This window comes from Hevea brasiliensis, chromosome 10 (assembly GCF_030052815.1).
Source record: "Hevea brasiliensis isolate MT/VB/25A 57/8 chromosome 10, ASM3005281v1, whole genome shotgun sequence".
Taxonomy (NCBI): Eukaryota; Viridiplantae; Streptophyta; class Magnoliopsida; order Malpighiales; family Euphorbiaceae; genus Hevea; species Hevea brasiliensis.
The window spans coordinates 98,426,314-98,445,531 of NC_079502.1; the positions used below are offsets into that span (position 1 = coordinate 98,426,314).

The window sequence follows — 19,218 nt, forward strand, 5'->3', positions numbered from 1 at the left end:
TTAAATTGTTTGCATTGTAATTCACACATTTGAAGACCAACCTTTTAATGCAGTATTTAGAAAAATCAAGAAAGCTACTTATTAGCGCAGTCCAAGGTTTTCATGTCTCAAAAGAAGTATTTAGCACATAAAGTTCAAAATATTAAATGCAACAGAGGGCATTGTTAATCAGTTTTCAGGAAGTAGGCTCAGTTTTACTTGGAGACAAGGAATAGGAAAGGGTCTGGCAGCATAAGAGATAAATTCCTAATGCTACATTTAGATAGCACACAATTATTTGATTGCTTTCGCAGTCCAAGGTTTTCATGTCTCAAAAGAAGTATTTAGCACATAAAGTTCAAAATATTAAATGCAACAGAGGGCATTGTTAATCAGTTTTCAGGAAGTAGGCTCAGTTTTACTTGGAGACAAGGAATAGGAAAGGGTCTGGCAGCATAAGAGATAAATTCCTAATGCTACATTTAGATAGCACACAATTATTTGATTTTCATGTCTCAAAAGAAGTATTTAGCACATAAAGTTCAAAGTATTAAATGCAACAGAGGGCATTGTTAATCAGTTTTCAGGAAGTAGGCTCAGTTTTACTTGGAGACAAGGAATAGGAAAGGGTCTGGCAGCATAAGAGATAAATTCCTAATGCTACATTTAGATAGCACACAATTATTTGATTGCTTTCACCGGTAAACCAATACTATGCTCAGAATTAAATGAAAACCCATCACACGAACTTAAATCGTAGCTGGCTAGTTACCAAATATAACAGGTACACTGCAAGCACCATATTAAATTTAAAGACATTACCTGTGAATTTGCGCGACTAAAACAAGGATACCCCTACACATTATTGATTATGATGAAAAATGACATGATTGATTGAGTTATAAGCAACGCTTGACTAATAATTATTAGGATTAAGTGATAAAGACCACTTAAATGCATGTACTAGATCATTAAGTCTTTTTGTTCCCACTATAGCCAGCCATGTAGTCACATCTATTTTTTTATTAAATGATGTGCTTAAACCAGGCTAATAAACATTGCTAAACATATGAGTACCTTTACATTTATTTTTCCATAAACATAAATAAATAAATAACAGACTAAATCTCCAAAACAAAATATCCACGAAATTGATAGCTGAAAATGCTCCAGCGAACACATAGGAATGACATTCAATGCTGCAGTTGTCCATAAGTTAACTGGGTTCTTCACGGGAAGCCTAAGCAGCTAGTAGTGAGAGGTCACAAGGATTTTACTTACAAATTTTAGTTTATTGTTCTCGAGGTAAACCAATAATGAAATGGAAGATCAACCGTTACACAACATCCCAAATTGCAATGGAGGTTCTACATGTGATGACATACATGTAAAAGGTATGTCTGATAACAGAGAGAATACAGAAATGCTTTTGAGTTCTGACTAAAAAAACATATATATTTTCTCACCATGAAGAAAGATAGTGTCAAGAATCTAACAAAGCCAACACCTGCAAATGCTCTGGAGTAGGAACTTGAAATTTCCAACTGAAGATCTGGATGTTTCATAAAAAAAACATATCCTGAAGAATCAGTAAGATAATTCCAGGTAAGTAAGCTAACAATAGGTGATATATGAAGCATTATAGTGAGAAATAAGTCCAACAATGTCAATAAAAATTAGTCGCTACGTGTAACTTTGGTCCTCTATTCATTCATAAGTTTCTTTCATGCATGTGCCAACAAGAACAAGAAGAAAGAAGCTTAAATTTTCAAAGCACAGCGTTAGATACCAAAATTTCACTTAATTTTGTGCAAAAAAGTTTGGAGGGAATGAGGCGATAGATTCATACAAAAGCCTAACAAATTCAACAAAGTTATGCTCACTGTTTGCTGGGGAGAACTCTATAAATCTGCTGTTAGAGCTTCTTATGGTAAATAGTTGCACCTCTAGGCTCGAGCACAATCTCAAATATCAGAAAATAAGGAGGTAAATGAGTGAAAAACATATAATACGAAAATCCTTTGTTGCATAATTGGCCACACACCTTTGTCATTAAACAAGGTTTAAGTAAGAATTTGCCTACCCGTGAAAGGGCCAAAAAAAAAAAAATTTCCCCCACTACTGAATAATAACAAAAATAAATCATTTTACATAAAGTTATTTATTCCAATTCGTGAAGGACCAAAAGACCATAATGATTAAAGAATTCATGGTATAACTACTAGAACTACCACTGGAGAACTTGGCCTGTAGCTCATTTATGATGTTTCTAGCCATCACAATAAATCACCGGCTAAGATTAAACAAATCTTGGAAGTTATGGACCCCAACTACCATCCAAGTTAGAAGAAAAGTCAGATATTTTAAACTGATGTGTATTGAATGCAAGATTAGCGACAATGCAACCTGTAAATTAAAAGAAAAAATGTTCATAATAGTAATAAAAATGAAATGAAAATTGCATAAGATTTCATGTCCTTAGCTCACATAATTACTACCATCTACAAATTCATACACAACTCTGAAGTTACATACTTTCTTCCCCGAATGCGGTTTTGGGTTCTCCTATCAAACTAAAACCTGGACACATTTTCATCAATTGCAGTAAAAAAAAAAAAAGGAAGTGGATTTGGAGAATTACCTGATAAAAAGGAATGTAAGAATGAGAGTGATGGGATAAAAATCAGACGCCAACCATCTTGAAAAGAATGAAGCAGAGGAATCCAAGGAAGATAAAGAGGAATAAATAATCCACAAAAACGAAGAAATTGGTTGACCCATGATTTCTTTTCTTCTTCTTATTGTTGATATTGGGCTGCTTCGGTTCATCGGCTAGCGGTTCAAGTTTGGCCATTGCGTCAAAATTGGTGGTTTGTCAGGGATCTCTAGGGTTCCAAGATCAGATCTTGGAGATCTGGGCTTCCTTCTGAATCGATTCGTTAAAAGGGTCGGTTGTATCCCACGCGTTTTCTCACCAGTAGACGTTGCAGGCTCACATTTACACAAGCAAATAACATGACCCTAGGCCCATCTGCCATGGAGCTAACCAGCTAGCTCTTCGCGTCATCCAGTTGGCATATATATATATATATATATATATATATATATATATAATTGAACTTAACCCTTTTTATTTTAACAAAATAAATATTTTTTTCAGTGGCTCAACAGAATTGATTCTATAGTTCAACCGATGGTGTGTGCATTAATAAATCGTCTGTCATGAACCAATGAGAGGAATATTCTATGTCTTCACCCAAAGAGACAAATGAGACTCATCGACTAGGAGTCCTATATTTCGTGCAATGTGTTTCTAGCAATTTACTAAGGAGTTTGTTTCTTTGGACACACGTCTTCAAGAAATACAGAATTTGAGGTGTCCTCATATCTCAATGTATTATGTAGTTAAGAGCTAAGTCATCAGACAAGACTGAAATTGCTGGTTTCTGTGGACCTTACTCAGAAGTCAATGTTTCATTTACATTCTTCCTTGCTATCACACATTAGCCTGACTTAATACAAGAATGAATCAATATTTGCTGCTCTCTCAATATGAACTGACAGTGATAGCATACACAGCTTTAGAAACAATACAAATTCCTGTAAAAGTGGTTCCAGATTCTGATTTAACCTGTTGACATCCGTATAGAGAGGGTGAACATGGAACATGGTCGTTCAATCAATCTATTGACAACAATTACGAGAACTATCTCATTAAGTCGTGATCTTCCAATTCATTTACTGCTGCAATATGACATCAAAAAATGAGAAAATTTGGATAAGTAATTAAAGCATGAGGCATATATCCATCAGGGTAATCAATTTTCCCTGTTGGTTGTCTATTCTCATGGAGTTGCAAGGAGACTGAATGACTGATAATCAAGTGCAGCACAACATGAACCTTTCATGTTTAGTTTCCATTTTGTTTTTGGTTTTTGTTATCCAATTACCAATGAAATATATATATATATATATATATATATATATATATATATATATATATATATATATTTTAGGTGTTTTAAAACAGAAAAATAGGTTGTTGCAACACACAAAAACTATAAAAAGAGGTTTTCCTGGTTTCAGCAAACAGTTTTCCAAAAGTTAATTTTTCTAAATTGGACAATAGAAACCAAAAACAGAAAATAGAATTAATATCAAACAGCCCCTTCTGCATTTTCCCTTTTAAATACAACAGAAGACGTACTTTATTGGTCCAATTAATAGGTACAATATCACATGGAACAGCAGTTTCAGTTTCTAAATGTCCAAATTATGTGTATTTTTCAGTAATGTGTTTGTGACTGCAATGAAGTTTCCAAACAAGTTCCACAAGTATAGTTGGGATGTACATCAGTAATATTGCTGGAAGAACTGGCTTTTTCTTCTAATGTTGCTTCAGATATCCGAGCCTCTGATTTTTCATTTGAATAACAGCAAATATAAAGAGAGAAAAAAAAAAAAAAAAAAAAAAAACTTAATTGTTAATGAGAAATACTAAAGCATTTTGAAAGTCAGCAAAAGTAACAAACATTTGCAACAACACAAAATTTGAAAGCCAAGATACCATTTTTTCTATGGTCTTTAATTTTAGAAATTTATTTTCATACCACCTTGTTTAGTTACCAGAAATGCATAGAACAAGACATATGAATAGAATTAAAAAAAAAAAAAAAAAAGATGAACAAACTCAACTAAGCCTTTATCCCAAAAAGTTGGGGTCAGCTATATGGATTCTCTTTCTCCACTTTAAACGATTTTATGTTAAATCCTCGGAAATGTGTAATATTTCTATGTCATATTGTACTACTCTCCTCCAAGTTAGTTTAGATCTACCCCTTCTTTTCTTTTTATTCTCTAACCTAATATGCTCTACTTATCTGATTGGAGCCTCCATATGTCTACGCTTCACATGATCAAACCACCTCAATCTCTCATCTTTCAACTTATCCTCAATTAATAACACTCCTACCTTTTCTCTAATACTCTCATTACGGACTTTATCTAGTCTAGTATGGCCACTCATCCACCTTAACATTCTCATCTCCACAATTCTTATCTTAGACACATACGACCCTTCAGTGCCCAACACTCACTACCATATAACATGGCCGGTCGTATGGCTGTACGGTAAAATTTTCCTTTCAACTTATTGGGAATCTTGCGATCACATAAAACTCCCGTGGCACGTCTCCACTTCAACCATCCAGCTTTAATCCTATGACTAACATCCTACTTATATCCCTCATCTACTTAAAAGATTAAGCCGAGATATTTAAAGTGATTACTTTGAGACAGTACTACTCCATCCAAAATAACTCATTCCCTATCACTAGTTCAGCCTTCACTGAACTTGCAATGCATGTATTTTATCTTCGTTCTACTTAACTTAAAGTCCTTTGACTCTAGAGTACTTCTCCAAAACTATAATTTTCTATTGACTCCTTCTCGCGTTTCATCTATCAAAACTATATCATCCGCAAACCAAGGGATACTCTCTTATATATGTTTCGTCAATTTATCTAAAACTAATGCAAAAAGGTAAGGGCTCACAGCTAAAAAAAAAAGATGAACCTAAAGACATATAATTGGACCCAAATCAAGGCAGTAAGGTTTGTTAAAATTAAACAATGTACAAAGAGATTAACCACACTGAATGTCTAGTTGCTGGAACAGGAGATTTAAAATTATTAATTCCTTTTCTTCAGGATGTGTCTGTGCAGGGTTAATAATATTAGATACTTACCTAGAGAGTATGGCAACCCAGATGAGTTCCACATGGTCCACCCAAAGAAATCTTTGCTCAACAAGGATAACACCATATGTAATCAAATGAGCAAATGGCCAAAGCTTCCATCCTGCCTGCCAAGCAAATCAACAAAAGCAGTTTGCAATTAGACACCAATAGAAGAAAGAACAAAAACATACAAAGCAAAGAAATCCTAGTTTGATTGATCTTAGGTACATTAGCATACACTATAGACTGGATTTGCATTGACAAATAAATAACAAAAAGAGCAGCATACACTATAGATTGGCAAATGCCCTTTTCAATTGCTTAAACATACTCCATTAAACAGCTGAACAACTTCAAAATCAGAGTTTTATGTCCATTCATGAATTTTTTTACAAAACAAACTTCAATATCATAAATTGCATTACTATAATGTGAGATGCCATCATTTCTAACTCGTATATTGGAAACTTGAAAGAGCTCCTTACAGTCAACGTTGGCCAAAATGTTGCTGTCAGTTCACTAAAAATATTGGCTGGGGACTCCAAACGCAAGAAACCCAACACTGTGAAATAGATGCTATTCCAAACTGCTGCCCACACTGTTTGGTCAAAGGCAACTTCGGCAGGGACCAACCACCAATCTTCAAAAGGAAAAAGAGCCTAGAAACCAAAGTAAACAATTTCAGCCATAAAACCAAATGAAAAAAATGTCAACCATAATTACCACCTCACAAAATTGGTAGCAATAATTAGAAAGGGATCCATGAAGAGTAAACCCAACAAGGCCTGATCTAAACATGCGTGTTCGGTTAAACCCAAAATGCGGCTTTCCTTCATAGCACTGCACATTTAGAAGGTTAAAACTAACAAATCATGAAAAATAAGTTGATAAAACTGCTAATCCACTGATAAAAAAGACAATGAGAAGAAAAAAGGAAAAAAATCAAAAGTACTTGTGCAATCCAATCTCCTATAGAGTAGACAATTCCACTGATAGCCATTTTAGCTAAAACAGGGTTTGTTTTGAGAGCTTGTTCATATGCAATCCAATTGTGTTCAGGTGCATACCTTAGTACCTCATAAAAGGTCCATCCCAGCAAATTGGATAACATTATCAAAAAAGTCCAGGGCAAGAAAAACATTCAACAATTAGACAATAATTTTGTTCACAGCTAATTGAAATATCGATGAAATCAATTCTAATCCTAAATTCCACTGTTTTCCTTTCTTCACCACTATTTGTTTATCCCGTAGTCTTAGAAGGAATTTATACGAGACTTCGTAACTAGTCTGAAAAATAATAATCAGCCCAACCTCACAAAATCAGATTTTGACAAGACGGGATTACAAAACCTCCAATATTAACAACCTCTACAGTTAAAATTAGAAAAATTGAGCAATTAATCACAAATATAAGATAGATGAAAAGGAAAATTTTCTTATGCAAACCACCAGCAAATGAAAGCAGAGATAACAGAGCTTGAACTAATGAAAATCACTTACGTGCCAATAATCATGATCAATAGTGAGCAACTTACTGACAGAAAAGAGTCCCAAAAACTAAAACAAAAGTAGCATTAATTGCTCTACTCATGAACTAGTTTTTATCGTCATCGCCTTCTCCTGTTTCTTCAATAGAAGAAGATGAAAGGTCCTGAAAATCTTTAGACCCACTAGCCCATGAAGGGTTCTCTTGGTCCTTTGAAGGACTATATTTCACAGGAACCACTTCTCTATCCTCCGTGACAGATTCAATAGCCCATCTCCTTCTATTTTGGGTTGAAAGCAGTGAATTTTTTGATGGCTTGGGTGTTGTAGAGAGGAGAAGAGAAAAGGATCTGGATTTATGGGATCGTGAATGGGTTTAGCCAGTGTAGAGAGATTGTGGGCAGTGATAGCTTCAAGAGTTGTCATGGATGCTAAATTGTTAATGGGTTAAGGCTTCGACGAAGAGAGCCGATAGGCCGGATGCCAGATCGCGTCAAATTTGTGATCAGAACGTTTATGCATTCACAATGCTGTGGGAATGTGGCTTGTTTCACATTGGCAACAAAGAATAAAAAAAATGAAGGGCTTATAAAAGTTCAAGGCCACTAAATCAAAATGAACAGCCAAGTTCAGCCCAATTGCGGTTGCTGGCCCGTTTTGTGCTTGGCCTATGGGATTGAATTTCTCAGATGAGAATTGCATTTTATGGCCCATTAATCAAATATAAACACAGAGCAGAAGTTTAAAGGCTTACAAACCCGGTTCCTCGTGGCAACTCTAAACCCATAACAAAAATGGCACACAAAAACACCGTAAAACCATTGAAATACCATCTCAGCATCCATCCAGAGTCCAAGCTAGAGTGAAGAAAAGGGAGAAGAAACTAAAAGCTTCAGACGACGATATCAACACTCGCATGCTTCCAAACGTACACGCAAAAGCTTGCATGCTCCAAACAACTTCTAGATAAAAACATCCAGTCTACTGCTAGACCTCAAAGCAGGTGTTTTAGTCTATCATAGTCTTAGGCAGCCAATGACATGCAAGCGGGCAGACTCCTCAACGCACGCACCCTCCCATCACACTAGAACATGCACAGCCAACCAGATCACTCCCATTCAACCCAGGTTTTCAATTTGCTCTCACTAGATTCTTCAAACTTGCAAAACAACACAACCCCAAAACTCTTTATACATCCATAATAGCTTAGATGAGAGAGAGCTACCCCAAAATTAAGCCGGGGAAAACAAAATCACCGTCTTCCCTACCCGAAAGGATAGGGGAAGCAAATGGTAGAACAAGTCTCGGCTGACCCGAGAAGGGAAAACAATAAAGAAGTTACAGGAATTTGAGAGAAAATTCTCTCTCTTGTTAAGAGAGAGGTTGCTAATAACGGCAGAGAAATAGCAGGAAGAATCAGTGCCTTATGGAAAGCTCAGGCAATGCATACTAGACCTTGAAGTTGATGCACAGCAAAATGGCCTTGTTGAAAGTTGATTATTTTTTTAAGTGGATAGTTTTGCAGCATTGGGTGATGGAAACTACACTTAATCAATTTTACTTATATTTTATGGACTTGGGATAGAACTAGAAGCGTGCTTTTGTTACAGGGTGCTACACATGATGCGTCCTTCAGGTGCAGCGCTCTCACATAAAAGGATTGAATGTGTATGTATGCTAAACAATTTAGAGGACAGTCACGATTAAAATCTACATCTATGAGTGGCATCATTTTGACAAATAATATCAGAACAAATTCTTCCTTAATTCGTTCTCTTTATTTGACTACTAAAGAGAGCAATTTAGAAGCACTAGCCAAGTGAAAAGTTATACTTTAAAAAAATATATATTATTTTAGATATCATTGAAAAGAAATTATTTAATTATTTTGTAATTTTTATAACTAAATCATATCAAATTTAACTTCAAATTAAAATTTAATACTTTTTAATTGGCATATTTAACAAGTGTTTTTCTTGACAATAATTTCAATACTAATAGCAAATAGGAGAAACTAATATTTAATAATAATAAACTACTGTTGAGAAAATTACTTTTTTAAATATATTAATTAGAATATATTAAAAAATAATTTAAAATTAAATTTAATAAATTTTAATCATAGAAATATTAAAATAACAAAATTACTTTTTTAAATTACTTTTTTTCAACATTTAAAATAATATTTTTATTCAGAAAAAGCATTTTAAATTCTTCAAACACGATATCAAACAAGTACTAACAAAATAAATAATTTGAAGTGATTCTAATTCTGAAATTCGGGTCACACTGCAAACTTTTCAAATATGATTATAATTCTGACCCAATAAAACAACACATGTGAATATCATAACATAATTAGCTAGATTTATGTATATTGGTAAGTAAAGCTATGCTGAAGCCAAAGGTGAGGTTTTGTTTTCCCCCATTTCGTTTTTTTGTTGACATTTTGGCATATGAAATCATCCTTAACAATTGATAAAATGGAATACGGATTGAGATGCATATATATTGGTTATGTTATTAGCATTTGAATACAGATTTATCATGCATGAAATGGTTCAAACAAGTCTCTAGCTTGAAATGTATGTAATTACCGTATAATAATAAGGTATCCTATAGTTGTTGTTTGAGATTGGATACTCTTCCATCCCTCTCTCAAGCGTCATGTGATGTCTACGGTCTACTGCCTCTGTCTATACTTTTCATCTAGAGACATGGACTCATTATTGAAAATTTATCACAGCTTTTTTTTTTTTTTCCTTATCTTTCTGAAATATCCATTTCTAAGCAACAAGAAGCACGCCTCCCCATTTGATTGGATACAAGGGACCTACAGACATTGCAACACATCAAGTTGGTTGCAATATCCTGGGACATTAATACTCCAAAGCTAGCTCTAACTGAATGGAGGATTGTGCATGATTTATTTCAAGACAATCAACATTAACCTTCTTGCTAGATTCATATTATATACTTGTTTAGCTAACATTGGATATCTGATTTGCTTTTATGGGTCTTTCGAATGTATGATATGTTAATTCTTTGAGTGGTCCCAATCATTTTTTATTGTTTTGAACAGTTTCTTTTCTTGCTTTGTCTTTATCAATCAATGAAGCCAAATAAATCCCACTGCCAATTTGCATTGCTACTTTCTCTTTCAATGGCATCTGTAGGGGTCTGCAGATGATACAAGAAGTTGTGGGGGCACTGCCATTCCATTAAATTTGCTTGTCTGGATTCTGAAAGTTAATGAGGGTTGACAGCAACTTCAAGAAAGAAAAGGACTAATTCTGATTGCCAATTTACGGGGTTGCTGAAACAAAAACAAGCAAAGGATTGTGAGTGGATCCAAATTCTTGGTGCACCTGCACCTAGGGACGTGGTAAGGATTCTATTGGAGAAATCAGTGCATGTTTGTTTTGCTTTTCCTGAAGGGAGGGAGGGACTTGTTATTGCCAGTCTTTTGTGCATGCAGGACAGGCTACGAACAATAATCACATGCTTATGAACACAAATGGTACATCTCCTGCATCTAGCAACAGGGAAAGAGCTATAGCTGCTATTGCATTTCTGCAGGTGACCTGCTTCTCTTCACTACCAGTAGCAGGACCTTTCGTGTCTCTAGTGGAAAGGAAGTAACGATGATTGGTTAATCCTTGCTGGAATTGATTCCACTCACTTTTTTTATTTCATTAAAAACCTGAAGAAGTAAGAAACTTCCTGGGATTTTCCTGAATCATCTTTCAAGTTTACAGTGAATTGTATTCATCCAGTCATGCAGAATATTATGCAAGCTTATGCAATGAACTGTCAGATGCTTCAATGAAAATCAAACCTGTTGGACAAGTTCAAAGTCTACAGGTTCTAAGGAAATATATGAACAGTTTAGCAAGATTTGGAGGGCTCATGATGATTTAGGGCCTAGATATCTGAAAAGTACAATTTTGATGCTTCTTGTATGGTAGGTGAATTGAGAAGGGAAAATCACATTAGAAGCACTTCATTTTTCCTGAAAAGAATATAAGCATTTTGCTACAGTGGTTTAAACCTGCTTTTTAGATACTATTAAAAAAATTTGGAAAAAGCTATTTAATTGTTTTGAAATTCTTGTAACTAAAACAGATTAAATTTAACTTAAATCAATTGTTAATAGTCTCTAATTAACATATTTAAATACTTAATTTTCTCGATAGCAATTCTAATAGCAATGTTAAACAAGCATATAATTTGCTTTCATGAAAATCTAACAAGTAATGTGAAAAGCTGAAAATGTCAAGCTACAAGTGGTAGATTTTTTTTAGTCAAGAGACAACACTATTTAGATTGACATAACAATGGAAATCTCTTGTGAAACATGTGGAAACTAAATATTGACCTTACTACGTGTAACAGCCCGGCCCACTAGTGATATTGTCCGTTCTGGACCGAAGCCCCCACGGTTTTAAAACGCGTCACTAAGAGTCACGAACTGCCAACTTATAAACCCAGTATCTCTCCCATGTTTTGCCGATGTGAGATTTGCCTAGGGTGTTACACTAGATCTCATAAAAAAGATTCAAATGGAAAAGTTATTGGGTCTCCACAATAAACAAATATGGGCAGCCAATTGAACTTAACATGACAAAACAGGAGGGGTTATTAAAATCCTGCAAGACAGAGAGAGCCAAAACGGTAATTGAAAAATGCATTGGAGTATGGTGGAGCTAATCACAGCTGTAGCAAATAAATTAAGGTGTTGCATGAAGAAAATGACCTTCCCATATTGCACCATGTGATCATATCTGAAATTGGGTGGTTTGGAGGCATCAAATGAAGGAAAGCCCATGAAAAGGTGTCAATTTTGCAGGACAATTTAGGCCCTTTAGTCTCTGCCATGTCTTTTCCAGTGGAGGTGGTCATCCAACCGGATGCAATTAAAACCGGACTTAATTGAATTGGAATTGATTGATATGAATTGATTTGATTTCGAACTAAAATTGAAATTTTTTCTTCTTAAAAAAGTTTGGATATCTTTATAATAAGATCAATTTAGAATCAAAATCAAGACTGAACCTGCTCGAAATCGAAATATGACTTTTAATTTCGATTCCATTCCCTTCAGTCTTAAAATCAAAACTGTCAAATTTGAAATCAGACCGTAGCCAGCCCTATTTTCAAGTGTAAAATATTTGGTGGCTCATAAGCATATATGATTTTTTTAGATTATTTAATTTTAATTGAAATTCAAACCTAAAACTTCTATTCTGAAAATAACTTTGATATCATTAAACTAAAACTTAGCAGAATCTTTTAAGCAACAATAATCTCATTATATTTTAATTTTGTCCAGCTGAATTTGGTTTTGATATTATTGAATTGATAAAAGGAATAAAGAAAATTGTAACAAGAAAAGCAGTAGAATCATAATGCCGTATTTGTCCCACCACCAAGGGCTCTCCCCAGCCAAGATCAAAGAACAACAATCACCTTTTTCCAAAACAGAAGTATATATTCATTCGTGAATATATACGATTATGATGGCTTTTTATATGCTATTATTATTTTTATTAATTATTTTTCATTTTACTTGTAATTAACCTATTTATCCTCTTATAATAACTTAGTTTAATAATATTTACACACATGTTATATTAAGAATTAAAAAATTGAAAAGTCACATTAATATGTGATTAATAATAATAATATGACCGTAAGACTATTAAATTTTATTTAATATATTTATATTAAGTATTAAAAAACTAAAAAAAAAGGTGAGAAATTAATTAGTGGTATTAGTAAAACTAATAAACTTTATTTAATATATACATTTAATAATAATTATTATTATTAATAAAAATGTACATTTTTTACAATTATAATTCATAAATATGGATATAAATTAATTTTATTTAAATTTTTATGTTAAGTATTAAGAAATTAAAAAGACATATATTAATTAGTGATAATAATAAGAATAATAAATTTTATTTAATATATACATATTGATCATTATTAATGATAATTTTTTATTTGCAATTATAATTAAATATGTATATATATAATAGTTATTAATAATAATAAAAAAGTACATTTTTTTGTAATTATAATTTATAAATATATATATATATATATATTAATTTCTTTTAAATTTTTATATTTAGTATTTAAAGAGTAAAATGCCACATACTAGTTAAGTAAATAACAAAACTAATAACTTTTATTTAATACATACATATTAATTATAATTAATATAAAATATACATATTTATTATTAATAATAAATTGTATTTAGTTTAATATCTATATATTAGAAACTAATTATTATTAATGTTAAAATTTTACTTTTTTAAATTATATATATATATAGCCCTCAGAAATTTTTTAAAAAAATTATTCTCTTAAAAAGCTACATATTAATTAGTAATATATGAAGAATAATATATTTTATTTAATATATACATATTTATTAATAAAAATAATAAAAATGAAAAAAATGTTAAATATTAAGAAATTAAAGGATCACATATTAAATAGTGTTTTAATTAATAAAATAAGAGTAAAATTGACAAATGAAAAAAAAAATCCAATATAGTGTCACTTGTTACTTTTAGCTAAATATATTTTAAAGACTAATTTTAAAATATTTATATAGATGGATATTTTATTTGTTTTTTCTTAATTATGCATCTCTAATAATACTCTAGATGTGATTATCATGGCATAAATTAATGGTAGGAAGCAGTTGCAGCATAGTAGTGATGCCCATTGGAAAGGAACCGAGCATTGAAGTTTAGGACTTTGGAAATGAGACTTATCATCGCCACCCAATCTCTTTCAAATGGATGGATGACTTTCCAAATATTAAAAGATGGAATAGTATAGAAATAATATCAAGCTGTCAAGACTTGTTGTGTATTTGGTCCTCTGCCACATTCTTCTTCTTCTGCTTCTTCGATCCGCATCATTTCAATCAAGAATCTCTCTTGCTCTCCAAGGAAATAAAAGATTTGATAAAACCATATCTTGTGGCCTAGAAACCATCGTACCATGCCAAGATGGGAGCTTAATGCAAATATTAGGTAGAATGAAGACTTAAATTTAAATCTATTAAGCGAGTTATATTCGTTTAGTTATTGAATCAAATTAGATTAGGCTTTTTGGGTTAGGTCTACAACAAAGGAAGGATATTTCAATATGTGTGGATTCTCCTCTATGCATTATATGAGAAAAGGCAGTGAGTAGAGAACTAGAGACAGACAGAAGACCCCCCACTTCCGCTTGCATTATTGCCACCCACTACAACTATTGTGATACAACGACAACTACTGCTTCAGCAAAAGCCAATTAAAGCTAGCTAGCTAGCTTCCACCATCTTAATGGAACCAGCAGCTGCTTCTTTGAGTATTGAAACCAATGGAAGCCATGGATACGATGTCGACATTATTGCTTGGTTCGACCATGTGTCAGAGAAAGCTGGCCTTGTTCAGACGGAGACTCTTCGCCGGATTCTTGAACTCAACTGGGGTGTGGAATATCTCAAGAAATGGTTAGGGGACATCAAAATCCAAGATATGGATGCATGTGCATTGGAATCTCTCTACACCTCTTTGGTGCCTCTTGCCTCCCATGCAGATTTGGAGCCTTATATTCAGAGAATTGCAGATGGGGACACAACTCCTCTACTCACTCAACAACCAATAACCACTCTCTCTTTAAGGTAGGTACCGGTACCCCCCTTCTTTTTTCTTTTATTCCCTCTTCTTCTCCCCCACACAACAAAGAATTTTGTTAGAATAACATGTAATATCAAAAGGATATGATTCCAGTTTTGGATATGTGAATATCATTTGATTTGCTTCTCCAGATATTAACTTAAATTCAACACTTGATACCATAATGAGTTTATGGGTTCTGAATGATATATAACTCTTCTTTTATCTTCTTTTTCATTCTCTTTTCTATTTCCAATTAGACGTGAACCCAAAACCTTACAACTCTGGAGTCCACTCTAAAAAGCTCATTGATTCTTTTTCCTTCTCTTTTATGGTTTCTTGAGTAACTAAAGGTTATCCTGTATAGCCTTGGCGAGTTCCAAGAGGCAAAAACCATGTAATTAAAGGCACTTGCCTTCCATTATAGATGTGAAAACATTTTCAGATTTGTATTAAGTTTTATTCAAGATTCTGATATTGTTCATGGCTATTGTTTCTGTAGCTCTGGAACCACAGAAGGGAGACAGAAGTTTGTTCCCTTCACTCGCCATAGCTCCCAGACAACTCTTAATATTTTTAGCTTGGCAGCTGCTTACAGATCAAGGTCATATGAGCACTCTGAACTCTCTTTTCAATAAGTAATGTTTAAGTTTTAATTTATGGGCTCAAAAACTAATAATCTCCCTGTATCTTTCTATTGTTTACATATATAGGGTCTATCCGATAAGGGAAGGAGGGAAGATCCTAGAGTTGATATACAGCAGCAAACAGTTCAAAACGAAAGGAGGTTTAACAGTGGGAACAGCTACAACCCACTACTATGCAAGTGAAGAGTTCAAGATCAAGCAAGAAAAAACCAAGTCCTTCACATGTAGCCCAGCAGAAGTCATTTCTGGTGGAGACTACAAGCAATCCACTTATTGCCATCTTCTTCTTGGTCTCTTCTTCTGTGATCAAGTAGAGTTCATAACCTCCACTTTTGCCTATAGCATAGTACAAGCCTTTGGAGCATTTGAAGAGATGTGGAAAGAGATTTGCAATGACATTAAAGAAGGAAGTTTAAGTACAAGAATCACCTTGCCTAAGATGAGGACATCTGTGTTGGATATCATCTCATCATCTCCTAACCCAAGCTTAGCTTCAAGAATTGAAGAAAACTGCAAGAAGCTAGAAAATCTGGACTGGGTTGGTCTGATTCCTAAATTGTGGCCTAATGCCAAGTATGTATACTCTATAATGACAGGGTCCATGCAACCTTACATGAAAAAACTAAGGCATTATGCTGGGGGTATACCATTAGTGAGCGCTGATTATGGATCCACAGAGAGTTGGATTGGGGTTAATGTGGATCCCTCTTTACCTCCAGAGAATGTTACTTTTGCAGTAATACCCACTTTTTCTTATTTTGAGTTCATGCCACTTTATAGACAGAATCAAGATTTCAGTACAGCCATTGATGACTTCATAGAAGATGAGCCGGTTCCACTCTCTAAAGTTAAAGTTGGACAAGAGTATGAGATTGTTCTCACTACTTTTACTGGTAAGTTGGATGTTTCTTTTCCTTTGTTTTCATCTTAATCAAAATTCTCCATATATATTTATCATATCAAATAGCACCCTAATTCCCATTAGGATTCTTATCATATGTCAAACTGGCAGACCCAATTCATTTTTTTTTTCTTTTATTAGAGCACTTTCATGCCACATTACTTTCTCTCTATAAAGTTTTAATGGCACACTCTCCCTTATTTATCTAATATATTTAAAATTTTTAAATAATTCTACAATATTTAATAAAAAAAGAAAATTATATTTTTATGTGTTGAACTAACCTTATTTTCTCCAATTGTGTAAAAATGAGGTTAGAGCATTTGTAACCATATGATCATAGGTGTGGACAACTTCTGGAAATATCATCCACTACATGGTCCATTACCTATCCATGATTTTACTCACCACTTGATATATTAAACCTAAACCAAAGCAAACATCAATTTGACATAGACATGGACTGTCAACAATTGTAAAAGTCAATAAAATCTATTACTTTTCAGTGATAGATGATCCCCTCAAGGAAAATTAGCTAGGGGATCAATTGATACGTGGATAGATAGAGGTTAATCAAGAGTCGTAATTAATTGGTACTTTGCTAAATCTAGTAAGGTTTGCTTTGTATTTATCTGGTTCACAAGCCTCATATTAATTAATGTCACTGTTTGCTTCCTCTATATTGCTTCAAATCTCATGATATGAAATATCTCTATAGCTTATCCTCTCCTTTCCTTTCCTTTCCTTTCCTTTCAGGGCTTTATAGATGCAGATTAGGAGATGTAGTGGAAGTGGCTGGTTTCCACAAAGGGACCCCCAAACTGAACTTTATATGCAGGAGAAAGCTAATACTAACAGTGAACATTGACAAGAATACTGAAAAGGACCTTCAACAAGTGGTGGAGAGGGGGTCTCAGCTACTGAACAAGGCTAGAGCAGAGCTTGTAGATTTTACTAGCCATGCTGATGTGGTGAACCAACCTGGTCACTACGTAATTTACTGGGAAATCAAAGGAGAGGTAGAGGAGGGTGTTCTTAGAGAGTGTTGCAGAGAAATGGATGCTTCTTTTGTTGATCATGGTTATGTGGTTTCAAGAAAAGCACATTCAATCGGACCACTAGAGCTTTGCATTGTGGAAAGAGGAACTTTCAAGAAAATCTTGGATTATTTCGTAGGAAATGGCGCTGCACTTAGCCAATTCAAGACTCCTAGGTGCACTAGCAACCAGGTCCTCCTCAGTATTCTCAATATGTGTGCCATTAAAAGGTTTAGCAGCACTGCATATGCCTAAAAAAAATCCAAGTTTTTTTTTTTTTTTTTTTCCTTTCATGGATATGACTTCTCAATTAATACTTTATACATATAGTCGAATACATATCTCGTAATGAAAGAAATCACTATTCAAATCCCTAATAATCTCATCTTCTTCAAGAATATAATAATAATAATAATAATAATAATAATAATTACATATATGCAATGGCTAATGATTCGATTTTTCCCCATTGTGTGAGTGTGACAGTTTCAATTATGGCCTTATTGAGAAGATCTTACAGAGAAACCAAGGCCACTTGTGTATGAAAGAAAAGATAAGCCGATCTATGGGACCTTAATTATTAACATTCAAGAAAATTGACAAGATACATATTGTTTACCACATTTAAGTCAATTAATTTCTTTCTTTTTTTTAAAGAATTTAATCCAATTAATTATTAGGATAGGCTTTTTCTATATATATATATATATATATAATCTTTCCCAATAATTGGATCTCCTTTGAATTATTATTATTATTATAAAAAAACTACACTAGTGCAATAAAATCCTGCAGGGATCATATAATTATTTGTAGCGTTTTTTTTCCCTCAAATATTAACTAAGAATATTTAAAATTTAAGACTCATTGGAGGGTGGACCTTGAATATGAAAGATCAAATCAAGACTGTAATTTTCAATTTCATCCCTCAAACACATGTACTTGTTGAAGGTTGTTTTTAAAGTTTGAAGAAGATAACACATAATAATCTCCACCCAAAATCACCATTCATAATTTGGGGCAAAACTGGACCACTTAGCAAGTTGCCTTGCTGGTCCATATTAATTAACAACTTTACGTATCAATCCATGGCGGATTCCTTTTAGATTGTATATATAATGTCCATGTTTTAAACATTTAATTACATAAGCGATAATGTAATTTCCATTTATAAATCGAAATTTTAATATTATTTATTTTGAAGAAGATAACACACAATGGTTTTGAGCATAGATAATAATCTCCGCCCAAAATCAACATTCATAATTTTGGGGCAAAACTGGACCATTTAGCAAGTTCCTTGCTGGTCCATATTAATCAACAACTTTACATATCAATCCATGGCGGATTCCTTTTTGATTGTATACATAATGCTCATGTTCTAAACATTTAATTACATAAATAATATTATTTATTTTGAATGCAGACAATACGAAAGAGTACAGTCTTAAAATTATTTGATAGGCTAATTTTAATACGTAAAAAATTAATCTGAAAATATTCTTGACGGTAAAAAAAAATATTAACTGTGTAATGATTATGCATTTTTTTTTTGTTCACCCCTCATGGGTAAAGACAGATGAGACAAAATCAGAAGTAGAGCAGAAGTAATCAAGGATACATGATTCCAGCAAACAAACAGCTAATTTTAGTTACCGTACTTAAAAAATTATAAAAAAAAAAGAGGCCATAGCCCTACATTTGCCAGTTAGTAAGCCATCTTTGTCAAGGAACTT

General features: G+C 33.3%; 2 protein-coding genes across 6 annotated transcripts; one reads left to right on the top strand and one right to left on the bottom strand.

Moving 5' to 3' along the window:
- Nucleotides 1–1,037: 1,037 nt before the first annotated feature.
- Nucleotides 1,038–7,770, bottom strand: LOC110668245 (protein SYM1). 5 transcript variants are annotated; one of them, XR_009140404.1, is made up of 5 exons: nucleotides 6,443–7,766; nucleotides 6,202–6,375; nucleotides 5,726–5,841; nucleotides 2,621–3,723; nucleotides 1,038–1,531 (listed from the first exon to the last, which is right to left on the bottom strand). XR_009140404.1 is itself a non-coding variant. In XM_021829402.2 (5 exons), the coding sequence occupies exons 2-5, from the start codon at nucleotides 6,512–6,514 to the stop codon at nucleotides 1,471–1,473; spliced, it is 450 nt and encodes a 149-aa protein (XP_021685094.2). In that variant the 5' UTR covers nucleotides 6,515–6,556; nucleotides 7,219–7,768; the 3' UTR covers nucleotides 1,038–1,470. The 5 variants fall into 5 exon arrangements, 3 of the variants coding, with proteins under 3 accessions (XP_021685094.2, XP_057984407.1, XP_057984409.1); XR_009140403.1 differs by having other exon boundaries at nucleotides 1,038–1,558; XM_021829402.2 differs by lacking the exon at nucleotides 2,621–3,723 and having other exon boundaries at nucleotides 1,038–1,558; nucleotides 6,443–6,556; nucleotides 7,219–7,768.
- Nucleotides 7,771–14,183: 6,413 nt separating this feature from the next.
- Nucleotides 14,184–17,859, top strand: LOC110668192 (indole-3-acetic acid-amido synthetase GH3.10). The gene is made up of 4 exons (XM_021829343.2): nucleotides 14,184–14,902; nucleotides 15,400–15,501; nucleotides 15,611–16,437; nucleotides 17,202–17,859. The coding sequence occupies exons 1-4, from the start codon at nucleotides 14,562–14,564 to the stop codon at nucleotides 17,735–17,737; spliced, it is 1,806 nt and encodes a 601-aa protein (XP_021685035.1). The 5' UTR covers nucleotides 14,184–14,561; the 3' UTR covers nucleotides 17,738–17,859.
- The last annotated feature ends 1,359 nt before the right edge of the window (nucleotides 17,860–19,218 follow it).

Coding starts and splice junctions, on each gene's coding strand:
- LOC110668245 (XM_021829402.2), bottom strand. CDS start 6,514: ATGTTTAGATCAGGCCTTGTTGGGTTTACTCTTCATGGATCCCTTTCT. Junction 5,842..6,201: donor CATTTTGGCCAACGTTGACT/GTAAGGAGCTCT, acceptor TTTGCTTGGCAG/GCAGGATGGAAGCTTTGGCC. Junction 1,559..5,725: donor TGGGTTGCCATACTCTCTAG/GTAAGTATCTAA, acceptor CTGATTCTTCAG/GATATGTTTTTTTTATGAAA.
- LOC110668192 (XM_021829343.2), top strand. CDS start 14,562: ATGGAACCAGCAGCTGCTTCTTTGAGTATTGAAACCAATGGAAGCCAT. Junction 14,903..15,399: donor ATAACCACTCTCTCTTTAAG/GTAGGTACCGGT, acceptor TTGTTTCTGTAG/CTCTGGAACCACAGAAGGGA. Junction 15,502..15,610: donor GCAGCTGCTTACAGATCAAG/GTCATATGAGCA, acceptor TTACATATATAG/GGTCTATCCGATAAGGGAAG.